The 14,434-nt window shown below is 55.8% G+C and overlaps 2 protein-coding genes across 2 annotated transcripts in view; both read left to right on the top strand.

Moving 5' to 3' along the window:
• The window catches only part of SIRT7 (sirtuin 7), a 6,393-nt gene extending 179 nt beyond the window's left edge, over positions 1-6,214 (top strand). Inside the window, exons 2-9 of the mRNA XM_021713575.1 lie at positions 36-157; positions 2,475-2,545; positions 2,645-2,717; positions 3,439-3,537; positions 3,611-3,847; positions 3,989-4,069; positions 4,237-4,343; positions 5,517-6,214. Coding sequence (XP_021569250.1) covers positions 36-157; positions 2,475-2,545; positions 2,645-2,717; positions 3,439-3,537; positions 3,611-3,847; positions 3,989-4,069; positions 4,237-4,343; positions 5,517-5,715 — 989 coding nt within the window. The 3' untranslated portion in view covers positions 5,716-6,214. The remainder of the gene's footprint in view (positions 1-35; positions 158-2,474; positions 2,546-2,644; positions 2,718-3,438; positions 3,538-3,610; positions 3,848-3,988; positions 4,070-4,236; positions 4,344-5,516) is intronic.
• Positions 6,215-6,536: 322 nt separating this feature from the next.
• PCYT2 (phosphate cytidylyltransferase 2, ethanolamine) lies at positions 6,537-13,981 on the top strand. The gene is made up of 15 exons (XM_021713573.1): positions 6,537-6,741; positions 8,495-8,583; positions 9,040-9,201; positions 9,448-9,514; positions 10,270-10,354; positions 10,545-10,589; positions 10,912-10,965; positions 11,361-11,499; positions 11,712-11,794; positions 12,070-12,147; positions 12,498-12,563; positions 12,730-12,795; positions 13,011-13,099; positions 13,182-13,308; positions 13,484-13,981. The coding sequence occupies exons 1-14, from the start codon at positions 6,653-6,655 to the stop codon at positions 13,291-13,293; spliced, it is 1,224 nt and encodes a 407-aa protein (XP_021569248.1). The 5' UTR covers positions 6,537-6,652; the 3' UTR covers positions 13,294-13,308; positions 13,484-13,981.
• Positions 13,982-14,434: the final 453 nt, after the last annotated feature.

Consider the following 14,434-nt stretch of genomic DNA (forward strand, 5'->3'; position numbering starts at 1 on the left):
GTGGGGGCGGCGGACGGGGGTGCGATGACCACCAGCCTCGGCGTCCCGGCAGGTGTGCGATGACCCGGAGGAACTACGGAGGAAAGTCCGGGAGCTGGCCGGCGCCGTCCGGAACGCCAAATACTTGGTCGTCTACACAGGCGCGGGGATCAGTACGGTAGGGAGGGAGGCGTGGACGGCCTTGCCCCCGGGGTCGGCTCCAAGCCCACCCGCACCTCCTCAAGAGTTGGGGAAACCCGGGCCGCCGGGACTGCTGGCCCAGGGGCGGGCGTGGGGCGCCCCCTTCTGGAAGACTGAGCCTAGAGTGGAGGACGTGCTCCAAGTTGAGTAACTACTTAATTGCAAAAAGCTCGCCTTGAAAGGAGCTCAGAGATTTTTGCCTGTCTTAGAGACACACGAAACGACTCATTGTAAAATTTAGTTAAGATTAACACTTTAGCCGGACACGATGGCTCACACCAGTAATCCCAGGATTTTGAGAGACAGAGGCGAGAGGATTTCCTGAGCTCGGGGGTTCAAGACAAACCTGAGAGACTTGGTGAGATCTTGTCTCCACAATAAATCAAAAAAATTATCCGGGTGTGGTGGTGCGCGCCTGTGGTTCCAGCTACTTGGAAGACTGAGAGCAAAGGCTCGCCTGAGCCCAGCAGGTCAAGGCTGCAATGGCCATGAGTGTGCCACTGCACTCCAGCCTGGGCGACAGAATGAAACTCCTACGCCCCCCCCCCCGCAAAATAATCTCTATGTTATAGCCAACTAAAGACAAAAAAGGTGTAGAGATACATATGGGGTATTGCAGCTGACTGCTTGCAGGGACCCCCAGGTTGTGTGGGCAGAGCTAAGCCCAAAACTATCACCTGATACCTCATCCATTGTGTTCTCTCCACGTGGAAGGATGATAAATAGAATGTGAGACAGTAAGAGTCGGAATAGCTCGGTGGCTCAGCCTGTAATCCCGCACCTTTGGGAGGCTGAGGTGAGTGGATTGCCTGAGCCCGTGGGTTCGAGACCCGCCCGGGCAACTTGGTGAGACCTCATCTCTACAATAAGTCAAAAATTAGCCGGGCATGGTAGCACGCGCCTGTAGTTCCAGCTACTTGGAAGGCTGAGGCGGAAGGCTTGCCGGAGCCCAGCAGGTCGAGGCTGCGGTGACCGGGAGCGGCCACTGCACTCTAGTCTGGGCGACAGAGTGAGACTCCAACCCAAAAAAAAAGAAAAAGAGAGAAGTTTCACTGAGAAGGTATCCTGGGCTGTGAGACATTCTTAGCTTTGAAAGTGTGACTAGCAGGACTTCCATCCAATCCGATGAACAAGTGTGGAGTATTAGGCGGCACGTGTAGGCCCAGCAGAGCTGAACATTAAGTGATTTCTTCCTTAGGAAGCACTAGGTGACAGTAATCAGGCACATAAGCAAGTAACCATAATGTAAAGCTGGCTGTGCTACATCATTATAACCAAGATCTAGATACACTGTGTGGTCTTGGAGCTGGGAAAGCTGTCTGGGTTTGCTTTTTGTGGGTGGTGGCATTGAGTTGGGCCTTGAAGGATGGGTAAGATTTACAGATGAAGGTGGGAATAAGGCAATCCAAGCAAAGATAACAGCAGAGGCTCCACAGCAAAATGTGTAAGGTGAGTTTACTGCTCTAACTCAAGTATCTGGAGCCCTAGCATTTGGGTTTTCTCCCTCCACAGCCACATGTGAAAATCCAGTCATGCAATTATGTAACAACAGTAGCATTACCTCTTACAGAGCTTCCACTGGCAATTGAAAGCACATGCAGTTCCTCGACTTGATCTGAGCTTACTGTTTGTCTCCTCATGAATATGAAGCTCAGAATCATGGCTCACAGTGGTCATTTTTCTGAGTTTAGGCAGCAGTGTGAAGAGAGGGCTTCCCCAGAATGGAACAAGGGACACCTTGATCCTGGCATGTCTTCTGTTTTTTGTTTGTTTCCCTCGGGACCAATTTCTTTCACTGGATTGAAAACTTGGCAAGTTAGATGTTTATCTCATCTGGAGAGGTTATTCTATCTTTGTTTAGACCGAACAGGAACTACTCAGAGCATCAGGATGTAAGAATTTAGACAAATGGGTACTCTCACATAGGAGTGCACCATTTGCTAAACATTTGAGCACTGGGCTAGGCCCTGGTGACACAGATGGACTTGATCAGTCCTCCCCTTCAGTGTGGAGGATGTGAGGCCACAGAGCCCAACTTTGTACCCATTGCCAGAGAGGCTCCCGGAGGAGAGGGATGAGGTAGACCAGGTAGGAAGGGAAAGTGGGGTAAAGGAAGGAACTGAATTGAGGTATATCCATTTGGGATCAGACAGGTCAGCCTGTGGAATGAATACAAGCCAATTTGGGCCAGCCTGGAATGTAGCAGGAGAAACACTAACTCCTTGTTTTTGGAGGAGTGCCAGTCCCTACAGTGGTGCCTTTTTATTGGGCTTACCATTTTTCTCAACATGCAGGCAGCCTCTATCCCAGATTACCGGGGTCCTAATGGAGTGTGGACACTGCTTCAGAAAGGGAGAAGTGTCAGGTAAGTAGGCCATCTCAGCCTCCCAATGTAGGTTGAGCAGGGACATGTGGGCCTGAGCTTGCAGCTCTCCTCACCTCCACATTTTCTTCTGCCCAGCAGTGCTACTGATCTAAGTGAGGCCGAGCCAACCCTCACTCACATGAGCATCGCCCGTTTGCACGAGCAGAAACTGGTAAGAGCCTAGGTGGCCAGCATACTCTCCCAGGTCCAGGCATGGGACCTGGAGCACCACCTTGGTGCCCAGGTGGGCAGTTGCATCCTATCTCTGCCTGCCCATTGGCCCCATGAGGAGCACCTATCAAATGGTTTAGACTCCTGGTTTGATACTCCTATGCTTCCTCTCCAGGAGAAAAGAGTAGCCCTCCCTCTAGGTCATCCCACCCAGGCTCAGGGCTGCTGTTAGCCCTTCTCCTCATGCTTCTCTCCTATTTTCCTGTGGACCTCAGAAGTCATGCTAGTCACAGGGAGGCTCATAGGCAATCTCTGGAGAATCTCTGCTGAACGCCTTCAACCAGGCAGGGCATGGGGGGATGGTAGAATCTACCTGGGTCCTCAGGGACCTGAAACATACGGCCCAAGAAGGCATAGATTTGGGACAGAATGGCCCTTCCCAAACCCCCGAGCCATTCCTCAGCCTTGCAGGGACAGTGCAAATACTTGCCCTTTCTGCTTCTAGTGTGTGAGGGCTGGTGTGAAGACTAGCCGCTCCCTATCATAGACCCTCCTAAGTCCTGGTGGTTGGGCCTGCTGTTTCACCATCTGAGGCTTTCTGAGGGTTGGAGTTGCCCTTTATCTTGGTTTTTCAGCTGGGCTGGACTTAGAACGGCCTCACTGCTATCAGGCGCTGCATCTCCATCCCAGGTGCTACCTGCCACCTGTGTCCTGTCTTCCAGGTGCAGCATGTGGTGTCTCAGAACTGTGATGGGCTCCACCTGAGGAGTGGGCTGCCTCGCACAGCCATCTCAGAGCTCCACGGGAACATGTACATTGAAGTGAGCAGTCCTCTAGGGACCCTGGGCCTGGGTAGGCAGGCGGGTCCCACTTACTGTGCCCTCTTGTCCTCAGGTCTGCACCTCCTGCGTTCCCAACAGGGAGTATGTGCGGGTGTTCGATGTGACAGAGCGCACTGCCCTCCACAGACACCAGACAGGCCGCACTTGCCACAAGTGTGGGACCCAGCTCCGGGACACCATTGTGCACTTTGGGGAGAGGGGGACGTTGGGGCAGCCTCTGAACTGGGAGGCGGCGACTGAGGCTGCCAGCAAAGCAGACACGATCCTATGTTTAGGATCCAGTCTGAAGGTATGCGTTCATGACACTGGGATTGAGCACAGTGAGCACATTACTAGTCCTGCCTGCCCAAAGCTGCCCAGCTCCAAGTTGGACCCAACTTTCAATAGCTTTTGTTCCCTGTATGTGTGCTCTGTCTGTCTATTTCCACAGGTTCTGAAGAAGTATCCACGCCTCTGGTGCATGACCAAGCCCCCTAGCCGGCGGCCCAAGCTCTACATTGTGAACTTGCAGGTAACTCAGGTACCCAGAAACATGTCACACACCCAGTGCACCTTGGGGATCTGATATGGGCCCCAGTGGGCACTTGGGGAGCACTGACTCAGCCCATAGGGGTCAAGGCTGACAGGCCACTGGGAAGTATTGGGGTATTATCCTTACTTGCCTTTCCCTGTCCTTAGTGGACCCCGAAGGATGACTGGGCTGCCCTGAAGCTGCATGGAAAGTGCGATGATGTCATGCGGCTCCTCATGGATGAGCTGGGCCTGGAGATCCCCCTATACAGCAGGTGAGTTGGCCCAGCTGCACACCCCTGCTTCCCTGCTCCTCTGTGTGGTGGGCCTTGTCTGTCTTCTCTTGTGAGCTGATAGTAGAGGAGGCTCTGAGGTGTTCCCAGTGATGTCTGAAGTGTGACTGAAGTGTGGTGGTCTCCAGAGGGCCTGACCTTGATGGTTGGTCAAGGCCCTGTGTGTGCACACTCCTGCCCTGGCTGATGTGACACACAGAATCCCTGTGGGAGAGGGACTCTGCCAGTGCATTTCTGCTTGAGGTTTCTAATTATTCTCTCAGATGAGCCTGGTGGGAGTTGTCTTGAAGGGATATGAATTCAGCAACTCTGGTCAGACAGAATCTCAGTGCTTGTTTTTTGGGAGTTGGCATATATTTTGGGGAAGCTTAACCTAACTGTACCTTAATACAGAATTGTGATAATTTAGACTTGGTGTATGTATTGAGTAAAAAGTTTACACTCTCTTTCTCTGTGAATTTTCAGGGTCTTATAGGGGAAATCAATAACTTCTTTTAATCAAAGGGTTCAAGAAATTAAGGATCCCTTCACCTTCTGGGCCTGGCAATTCTTGTATGTTATGTTTGTGGTGTTCTGTAATGTGGGCCTATTGTGTACTGTATTTTTTTTTTTTTTACATTAACTTAGCTCATTTTCTTTATCAGTGCTTATCTGTATCTTAAGTTTATGATCTGTGGTTCTACATCTCAGTCAGACACATGGTTTCTTCACAGTGTCGTCTGTAGGCCGTGCCTCCCTAGTCAGCTGGGAAGGGGGAGAGGGTCTGGTCCACCTGCCCCCTGGCCATACGAGAGGAAGGTGGGGCCCAGAGTTGCCATTGACTCCTCCCTGGAGTTGGATGCGCTCCTGGGGCCACTGCTGCTCCACCCTGCGTGTGCACACTGCTCAGTGGTGGACGAGGACACGGAGTTCAGAGGAGACCAAGCTAGTGTGGGTGCTGACCTTTGAGTTATCACCCAAAGATTGTCTCTCCTGCAGCTGTGCTGTAGCCTGGTAACAATGGAACTACTACCAACCAGAGCCCAGCTACATTAAGACATGGGAGGGAAGGGAATGGGAAGAAAGGGAGACCTCAGACAGCTTTCCCGTGCTGGGGCGGGTTGTGACCCTGAGAGGCTCCCCTGCTTGCCTGATGCAGCTTTCCCTTTTTGGTAGGTGGCAGGATCCCATCTTCTCCCTGGCAACTCCTCTGCGTGCTGGCGAAGAAGGCAGCCACAATCGGAAGTCACTGTGCAGAAGCAGAGAAGAGGCCCTGCCTGGGGACCGGGGTGCTGCACTTAGCTCAGCCCCTATTTTAGGGGGCTGGTTTGGCAGGGGCTGCACAAAACGCACAAAAAGGAAGAAAGTGACATAACCTGGTGTTCGATGAAGAACAATTAGCACTTTGTAGATGGCCAGAACTCTGATTCAGGGGCCAGTGTCACCGGGAAAGTTGCGTTGCCCCCATGGGATCTATGAGAAATCTTTGAGGATGACATTTTCACGGTGACATTTTTAGCCATTTGTCCTTGTGGGAAGCGCCCTTGCACTGCTGTGGTTGTCCCCTGATTGATACAGAATTGACCATCGAGGACACCTGCCCGTCCGGCCTCTATATGAAGAGGTGGCAGTGACACCTTTCTGTGAAAACAGAACCTGGGTGATTTCAGCCCTGGCCGACAGAGAGGAAGTCTATGGCTGCCTTACCTTGCTCACCAGGCTAGTCTCAGGGCCTCACTCTATTTCTACTACTTCTTACTAAAAAGTGTTAACTTTATAGAAACCTTTTTCTGTTTTGGATGCAGCAGAGAGGTGGTTCTGAGCCTTGGCTCTATGCAGACCTTTTTATTCCTATTAAACGTCTCTGCGCTGTCTTCTGGTGTCACTGCGTGGCCTGCCAAGCCCACCAACGCACTCCTGGCTTCAGACTCCCTTGGAACGGTGGCCCGTGAAGGTTAACGAAGAAAGCACTGTTATATCGCTCCCCACGGGACACTGGCCCTAGGCTGCGTGTGGGCCAAGCGGAGAGGCCAGGTGTGGGTGGAGGGGCGGGGCCTCCGATGACGAGGACGGGGCTCGACTACCGTCGTACGCCACCGGCAGTGCTAGGAGGAGTGAGCGGGCGGGGCCTAGGGTGACGGGGCGGGGTTTCTCCGGTTGGGGCGGGGCTCTTTTCGAGCAGAGCACGCCATTGGTCGCCCTTGGAGGGTGAGGCCCGCGTGACGGCGGCGGCGCGTGCGCGGGGCGGGGCAGGCGGCGGCGCTCGGAGTCTCCGGTGGCTGTCGGGCTGGCGGGTTCGCAGCTGCTGGGCCATGATCCGGAACGGGAGAGGGGCAGCGGGTGGCGCCGAACGGCCGGGCCTAGAGGGCAGCCGCGCCGTACGGGTGTGGTGCGATGGCTGGTGAGCGCGGGGTCGGCTGGCGGGCCGGGAACTCCGGGGTCGGTTTCCTTCCGGGGCGCCGCGCGGGCCGTTGCCCAGGGACCGGTCCCGCGACCTGGGTGGTGTCCCCTGCCAGATTCGAGCCGGGGCTGGCGGGGCCGCGGGTGCACCCGCCAGGGGGTCAGGCTGCAGGGTCTCACGCCCTGCCTCAAGCGTCTCTGCTCGTGGCAGAGGCCCAGCCCGGCCACGCCGTCCAGGTCAGTGCAGCAGTCGCCACGAGATCTCGGGCGATGCCCTCCCTTGATTCTCCGTAACCACCAGAGACCATCTTGTTCAGCGCCAGTCCAGAGATGTTTCCTGGCGTCCGCCGAGCTTCCCTGCAGGTGGACAGGGACACTACCTTTCTTGTCAAGGGCCTTCGAGCTCGCGGGCTCCTGGGTCCTCCATAGCAGGGCTAGAATGCCGACGCCTTCTCTGAAGAGTCAGAGAGTATTGTTTTGAGAAAAGTTTGGGGTTGTGAACAAGCAAAAGGAAGATGACCTTTACTGAGAGTTTGCCATCTTTGAGGTTTTCATTTGCCTTTACTCCATGGAAGCGGGAAAAGAACTGCTATCTAGTTAGCCCTTTCAAGGATAGCAAACAGAGCCTTGTCCTTCTCTGTGTCTGAGTCACTTTGGGAAGAAGGAACGTGCCTTCGTGTCAGTGGACTCTGACCTTGACCTGGCCCGGCCCTTGCTCCCAGTGCGCTATAGGCTATTGTGACTGGACCTAGCACCACACCCATTCCATTCTGTGCTCCTCTTGGCCCAGCCTCTGACTCTCCTGCCCTCAGCCTGTCCAGTAGTTACATGGGCCAGTCATACATTACCTTGATTGCTTCTAGGGCCCCATGTATTGTGGCAGGGGTTGCAGGTAGTCATGCTGGGAGCAGTAAGGAGCATGAATAGAACAGCTCTGTACACCAAATGGGGCTGCCAGGACCACCTGGGTCACACCACTCCCTGGAGAAGCAAAGACTGCTTCTTCCACTCTTGAGGGGATGGAAACTACTGCAAGGAATCAGAGCAGAAGCAGGGCCCAGCCACACATGAGGCTGTCCCTGGAAGGGTGCTGTGTAGCCTCAGGCTTGAAAGTTCACTTGTAACCAGACTGGAATTTGAGGATAAATATCCTGGGACCCGGTGACAAGGAAGTGGTTATTCACCCAGTGAACTAAGCCTTACTGAGTTTCAGAGGCCATGGGGGAGGAGCAAGCAGGATTTTCGAGGCCAGTGATTCCCAGGTCATTGTTCTCTGGTTGAATTTTTGTTTTGAGTTGGCCCCAGCAACTGTCCACTTGTCTTAGGGTGGTTTAGAATCCAACCTGCTCCTAGAATTAATGTCGGTTTAAAGTTTGGAATGACTCTGCCTACAGCAGTTTGTCTGGTAAACGGGGAGGACAAGGGCAGAATGCGATCTACAGTGTGGGGTATGTGACTCTACAGCTTCCAGTGAATTAGTCTTTTTTGTGCACCCAGCAGGTCTTGTGGTCCCTGGGTCCACCACCCTTGCCAGATCTGGCTTAGGGGTCCCACCCTTAGGTACAAGAACCCATGGTATAGAGAGATGAGCACCTACACCTCTCAAAAGCCCATGCTTGGCTGGATCTGGGAACAGTTTCCAGGAGCAGTTTCTCAGGACTTCTGAAGGAGTCCTCAAGGAGTAAAGCTGTGCCTATAACCCAAAGGGCCACATAGTCTCCACAGCATAGGAACCAACCACTCTGTCTCCACAGCTATGACATGGTGCATTACGGCCACTCAAACCAACTGCGCCAGGCGCGGGCCATGGGTGACTACCTCATCGTGGGTGTGCACACTGATGGTAAGGTGGGGACCACCTTACCCACCCACTGCCCCCACAGCCTACTTAGTGTTCAAGTCTGTTGACTGAAATCCTGCAGAACCCTGGGAGTGGGCAGAGCAGGCTTGACCCAGCCCCGGCCCCACGCCTTTCCTGTCTGCGTATGCTATCTTGAGCTAGAGAACGGGGTCCCCACTCCCCACCACTCCCAACCTGGCTCCCAAGCCCTCAGGAACTGAACACCTGCTCATCAGAAGGATGCTTGACTTTGCCCGAGACTCTCAGGGGAGAGAGTCATCCAGTTTCCAGCAAACACCCTGGGCACCTGTGCTGGGCTACAGAAGGCAGGGCAACAGCCACATAGATGTGCTTCTGCCCTGTGGTTACAGCACAGTGTTGGGAAGGCACTCCTACAGAAGGGGCTGAGTGAGCTGGGGTCACCCATCTTGTTTTCTTTGTCCTTTTCTTTGGCCCTAGAGGAGATTTCCAAGCACAAGGGGCCCCCGGTGTTCACTCAGGAGGAGAGGTACAAGATGGTGCAAGCCATCAAGTGGGTGGATGAGGTGGTGCCCGCCGCTCCCTACGTCACCACCCTGGAGACCCTGAATAAGTACAACTGCGACTTCTGTGTTCATGGCAGTGAGTAGCAGGGGCTGGGACCCAGGGGCCTGGAGATGCCGTGTGGGCTCAGGACCAGACCTGGTGGGACACCCAAAGATAGGAGGCCCTCAAGCCTTTGGAGGATCTGAGGAACCTCTGGGTCCCTCCCTGGAAATGTGTACACGTGTTCTAGGGCAGGCTGGGAAACGAGAGGGTCCTGGGCACCGAAGGCCTTTATAGTTTTGGGTTACCAATCCTTGTCCTTGTGTGCGTGTCATCTCTTAGATGACATCACCCTGACTGTGGATGGCCAGGACACCTATGAAGAGGTGAAGCAAGCTGGGAGGTACAGGTAAGTCCCTCCATTCAAGGAACCAGGCACAGGGTGCCCTACCGTCTCTGTTTTTGTGGTTTCCTGTAGCTCACCAGGGGAGCATCTGGGCCTGCAGCACAAGTTCCTTGCTGCCAGGACTGGGAACAAGAGTGAGGGAGGTGCCTGTTGTGGGGGTGACCTGGTGGTCCTCACTGTGTGGTGACCCAGGCCCATGGCCCCAGGGCTCCAGAGACAGAGCTTTGCAAGGGTGGCCACACTCTAGATCATGCTGTGGACACAGCAGTCACAAGCCCTGGGCAGCTGTTGAGCACTGAAGATGCAGCCGATGCCGGGGTGCTGGCTATTTATTATAATTAGCTATAACACGTAGAACTATGTGACTGGTGGCTCTTGCATGGAATGGCACAACCTGGAATTTGCTTGGCAGAATACACAGTGGGGCAGGACCTGGACATGTAAGGGAGACCAGGAGCAAGATGGCAGGATGGGGCAGAGCCGCCACCACCAGGGCCTGACCTCTTCCAACATTACATACCTGGAGCTTAGTGAGATTCTTTGTTCTGTACTCCTGTCATCCCCTTCGAGGATGAAAGCCTTCCTCTGGTCTGTGTTTTCTATTGTGGCCAAGAGCAAGGAGGGGATGCCAGTCTGTGGGTAACCATGGGAATTGCCAAGAGCAGGGTTGCAAGGGTCCTTTGAGTGGTGTTAGCTGGAGGTGGAGCCTTGTGAATGTGTCCCAGGACAGGACCTCCCAACCCTTTTCTGTCCCCTAGAGAGTGCAAGCGCACCCAGGGAGTGTCCACCACAGATCTTGTGGGCCGCATGCTGCTGGTGACTAAGGCCCATCATAGCAGCCAGGTGAGTCGGGCAAAATCCCTATGACCCCAAGGTCCTGGATACTGCAGGGAAGGAAGAGGCCTCAGGGGCATTCTGCCCCCAGCTCCCACCCGTCCCCTGTGTGGATTCCAGGAGGGCGGCCTGCCTGGTCCTGGGGTTGGCCATGTCTGGAGGGCAAAGCTCCTCAGCCCCGCTCTATCCTTCCATGCAGGAGATGTCCTCCGAGTACCGGGAGTATGCAGACAGTTTTGGCAGGGTGAGTGTAGCCCATACTGGTGACCCTGGGTGGCACGCAGCTGACTAGACTCCCATAGGACTTTCCACCCACCCTCCCTGGCGAACCCTTGAGGAGAGGTTATCCCAGAGCCTCACCTTCTGCCCTCCTCCCTCATTCCTGGCACTGGCCAGGTGCAGACCATCAGACTCAGCTGGCTGGCAGATGCCAGAAGGGAGGGCAGGCAGGAGGTGAGGTGATGCTGGTTGGCGAGTCACAGCTGCCACCGCTTGGAGGAGGAGCAAGGGCTGCCTGTGGACAGGAGGCCTCTAACCCAGTGGCTTGGCCCTCTCTCCCTTTGTAGCCCCCTCACACGACACCTACCGGGGACACACTTTTCTCAGAAGGCTCCTCCCAGGTGACCAGATGGTGGCCTCAGAGTGCAGTCCTCCCCAAGGGCTGTGCCCACCGGCCACTATGCTCTGCACCTCCTTCCAGTGATCAGTGGCTGGGCTGAGGTGGTGCCTGCTGTGGCTGTGGGTGGCGCCACAGTCCGACCCACCTGGCCTGGTGGAGTATGCCCTGCCCATTCCCTGTCCCCTGCCCCTGCCTGAGGCACTGTAGAGTTGCTGGCAGGCTACAGTCAGGGGTTTAGAGTCCTGGCCTGGAGCACCCCGGCATCTGCTCCTACTATCCCACACCCGTGACTCCCAGGGCAGCTGCAGGCCCAAGAGAGCAGCCCTGGGGTGGGGGCCAGGCGTGGACAGCACCCGGGAGCCTCTGCCACTGACCACACTCTCTCTTGGCTTGCAGTGCCCTGGGGGGCGGAATCCCTGGACAGGGGTGTCCCAGTTTCTGCAGACATCCCAGAAGATCATCCAGTTTGCTTCTGGGAAAGAACCTCAGCCTGGGGAGACAGTCATCTATGTGGCTGGTGCCTTCGACCTGTTCCGTATCCTCTGGGCCCCGCTGCTCCCATCCATCTGTGTAGGGCGGGACCCAGGGCCTCACTTGACTCCAGGGTGATCAACCTGGGCTGAGGTGCAGAGAGACCGCCCTCAGGGAGAATGGTTGCAAGGCCGGTGGGCATGAGCCATCTGGAGGCCAGAGCCTGAGTGCCTCAGGTCTTCCTGACTGTGTTGTCGCTCCTTAACCCAAGCACAGATATCGGGCATGTGGACTTCCTGGAGAAAGTGCATGGGCTGGCAGACAGGCCCTACATCATCGCTGGGTTGCATTTTGATCAGGTCATTGCCTGGTGTCTGTCTGCTCCTCAGCCCCCTGGGCGACTGATGGGCCCTCAAAAGGTCCAGGGTTGGTGTCAGACACAGGTGGTCTCTGGGACAGTGAGGCTTCAAGTGTCTGGTGAAGGCAAAGGAGACCTCTTGGGGGAGTATGGGCTTCTGGGGTCTAGAGCTGTCCTGTCCTGGTATCCTTGTGAGGGCAGTACCTTTCCCAACTCCTTTCTCCAAGGACAGTGGGGCGGGAGCAAGTGTGCTGAGCTGCCCTGCTCTGGCCCTAGGAGGTTAATCACTACAAGGGCAAGAACTACCCCATCATGAACCTGCACGAGCGGACCCTGAGTGTGCTGGCATGCCGGGTGAGTGTAGATTGGGAACCAGCCCAGAAGGAGGCATAACCCAATGTCTCCCCACAAGGACCTACCTGAGCCAGGACAGGGCGGCTCGGGTCTCTGACACAGCCCACCCAGCATCCCAGTTCTGCAGCACCCACCCCTCTCATGGTAAAGCAGAGGTGGGCAGCTGCACCTTCTCACCTTTATGGTAAAGCAGGGGGTGGCTTTTCCCAGGTACTGCTCCTTCTCACCTCCACCCCCACCTGCTTACCGGCAGCTTCAGCCCCAAATCAGGGGCAGACACTCGGCACCCTCTAGCCCTGACTTGCCAGGAGCAGGGATCAAGCAAACTCTTCTGTCTACTGTTCCCACAGTATGTGTCGGAAGTGGTGATTGGGGCCCCATACTCGGTCACGGCAGAACTCCTGAGTCACTTCAAGGTAAGGCTCACATGGATGGGGCACATGGCTCTGCTGTGGGCTCCAGGGAAGAATCTGGGTAGAGGATGGGGCAGGGCCAGCTCCCCCAATTCAGAACCTGTGCTGGGCTGTGGACAGCAGCCGCTGCCTCTCTGGGGAGGGTTCCTGACCTCCACTCCTTCTCTAGGTGGACCTGGTATGTCACGGGAAGACAGAAATTATGCCTGACAGAGATGGCTCTGATCCATACCAGGTGGGTCATGCTAGCCCCTGCTGGGCACAGGGCTGCCACTTGGTACTTTTCAGCCATGTAAACACTTTCACCTTACCTGTCTGGGAAGTGGGCATAGTGACCCTTGCTGCTCTGGTTGCTTCATGGGATAAAGGGGCAGGTTGGGGACCGCAGATGCCAGCTTCCCTCGGGTGCAAGAGGGACCCTCGTCTCCTCCCTCCTCTCCTGGCTTTCAGGAGCCCAAAAGAAGAGGCATCTTCTGTCAGATTGACAGTGGAAGTGATCTGACCACAGACCTCATCGTCCAAAGGATCATCAAGAACAGGTGAGATGGCCCTGGGATCAGGGAGCATGTGGGACCTTCCATGTCGACATCCTCACTCAGCTCACCCTGGACCGGCCCCTAGGCTGGAATATGAGGCCCGAAACCAGAAGAAGGAAGCCAAGGAACTAGCTTTTCTGGAGGCCAGGAGGCAGCAGAAGGCACAGCCCTTGGGAGAGAATGACGGCAACTTCTGACCTAAAGGAGGACAGGTGGGAGAGTCCTGCACGCTGGCCAGCCCTCACCCTGCTCTGCTTCTGCATCTTAGAGTTTTGGTCACATGATTCCTAACAAAGCTGCAATGCCACCCTCTCTAACCAGCCTGGCCCTGGAAGGGTGGGTGAGGACTCTGGCTCCCCCCTTTCTTGTAAGATGTTTGTTTTGCAGCGGGCGCTCAGCCCCCTTCCTGCTAAGCTTCTCAGAAAGGGTGTCCAGCACCGTGGAGTATCCCAACAGGCAGGATGAACAGAGGACAACTGCCACCCAAGACATGCCGCTCCTGTGTGCTTTCAGCCACTGCGTTCCAACTGCCACTCCCCTATCCTGCCCTGGGAAGCTCCCTCAGACCCAGTTTACCCCCAACCACCTGGGCTGGAGGCCATACTGCCTGCCCACCCAGCTTTGGTGGGAGACGCAGAGGAGAGGACTGTAGGGACCAGTGCCCTGGGGGGCACCCCCTTTCCTTCTCTGGGTGCAGACCATGCCACCTCCCAAGTGGGTACCCCTGCGGCACATCCCACCACCCAGTGCCTGGCTCCAGGAAGACATGCCTGCCCCACTCCTGCCAGCTTCATCACTCTCCTCACAGACTCCGTCCTCAGTTCTGTGCCTCTCTGGCTGCTGTCAGTCTCTCTGGTACAACCCAATAAAGCCTGGTGGACAGTGCTGTGTTGGGCTCCCAGCCCTGCTGGGAAGGACCAGGGGACTCACCCACCCATCCACAGGGAGCTCTGTGGCCTTGCCCCCACCATGCACCCAGCAGGGAGGAGGGTGGCAGGCAGCCTGGCAGTAAAGGGACCCCAGACCTGAGCCCTCTGACGCCTCAGGCCACCCCCCCCCACAGCAGGGGAATACCAGAAGAGGGAGGGCCCGCAGCCAAGTAGGCGCCTTCTCTGTGGTCTGCCTCAAGGAAGATGAGAAGGTCTTCCATGGAGCCCCAGAATCTCCATCTCCTGCCCTGCGTCAGGGACCACCTGGAGCAGCCCGGAGGCTGTGGAGGCTCTTAGTGGATGTGCTAGTCTCCTTGCATTCAGAAAAAGTCAGATCATGACTTTTTCAGCCCTGCACTCCTGTCCCTCCAGAACGTCCTCTGCCATCAAGCTCCTGAGCCAAGTGGGC

Source organism: Carlito syrichta, unplaced genomic scaffold, assembly GCF_000164805.1.
Source record: "Carlito syrichta isolate Samal-C Ts95f unplaced genomic scaffold, Tarsius_syrichta-2.0.1 Scaffold304603, whole genome shotgun sequence".
Taxonomy (NCBI): Eukaryota; Metazoa; Chordata; class Mammalia; order Primates; family Tarsiidae; genus Carlito; species Carlito syrichta.

Excerpts from the sequence above, each read along its gene's own strand:
- PCYT2 (XM_021713573.1), top strand. The coding sequence starts at position 6,653 with ATGATCCGGAACGGGAGAGGGGCAGCGGGTGGCGCCGAACGGCCGGGC. Across the intron at positions 11,795-12,069 it reads CTGGGTTGCATTTTGATCAG|GAGGTTAATCACTACAAGGG; the intron begins GTCATTGCCTGG and ends CTCTGGCCCTAG. Across the intron at positions 12,564-12,729 it reads AACTCCTGAGTCACTTCAAG|GTGGACCTGGTATGTCACGG; the intron begins GTAAGGCTCACA and ends CTCCTTCTCTAG.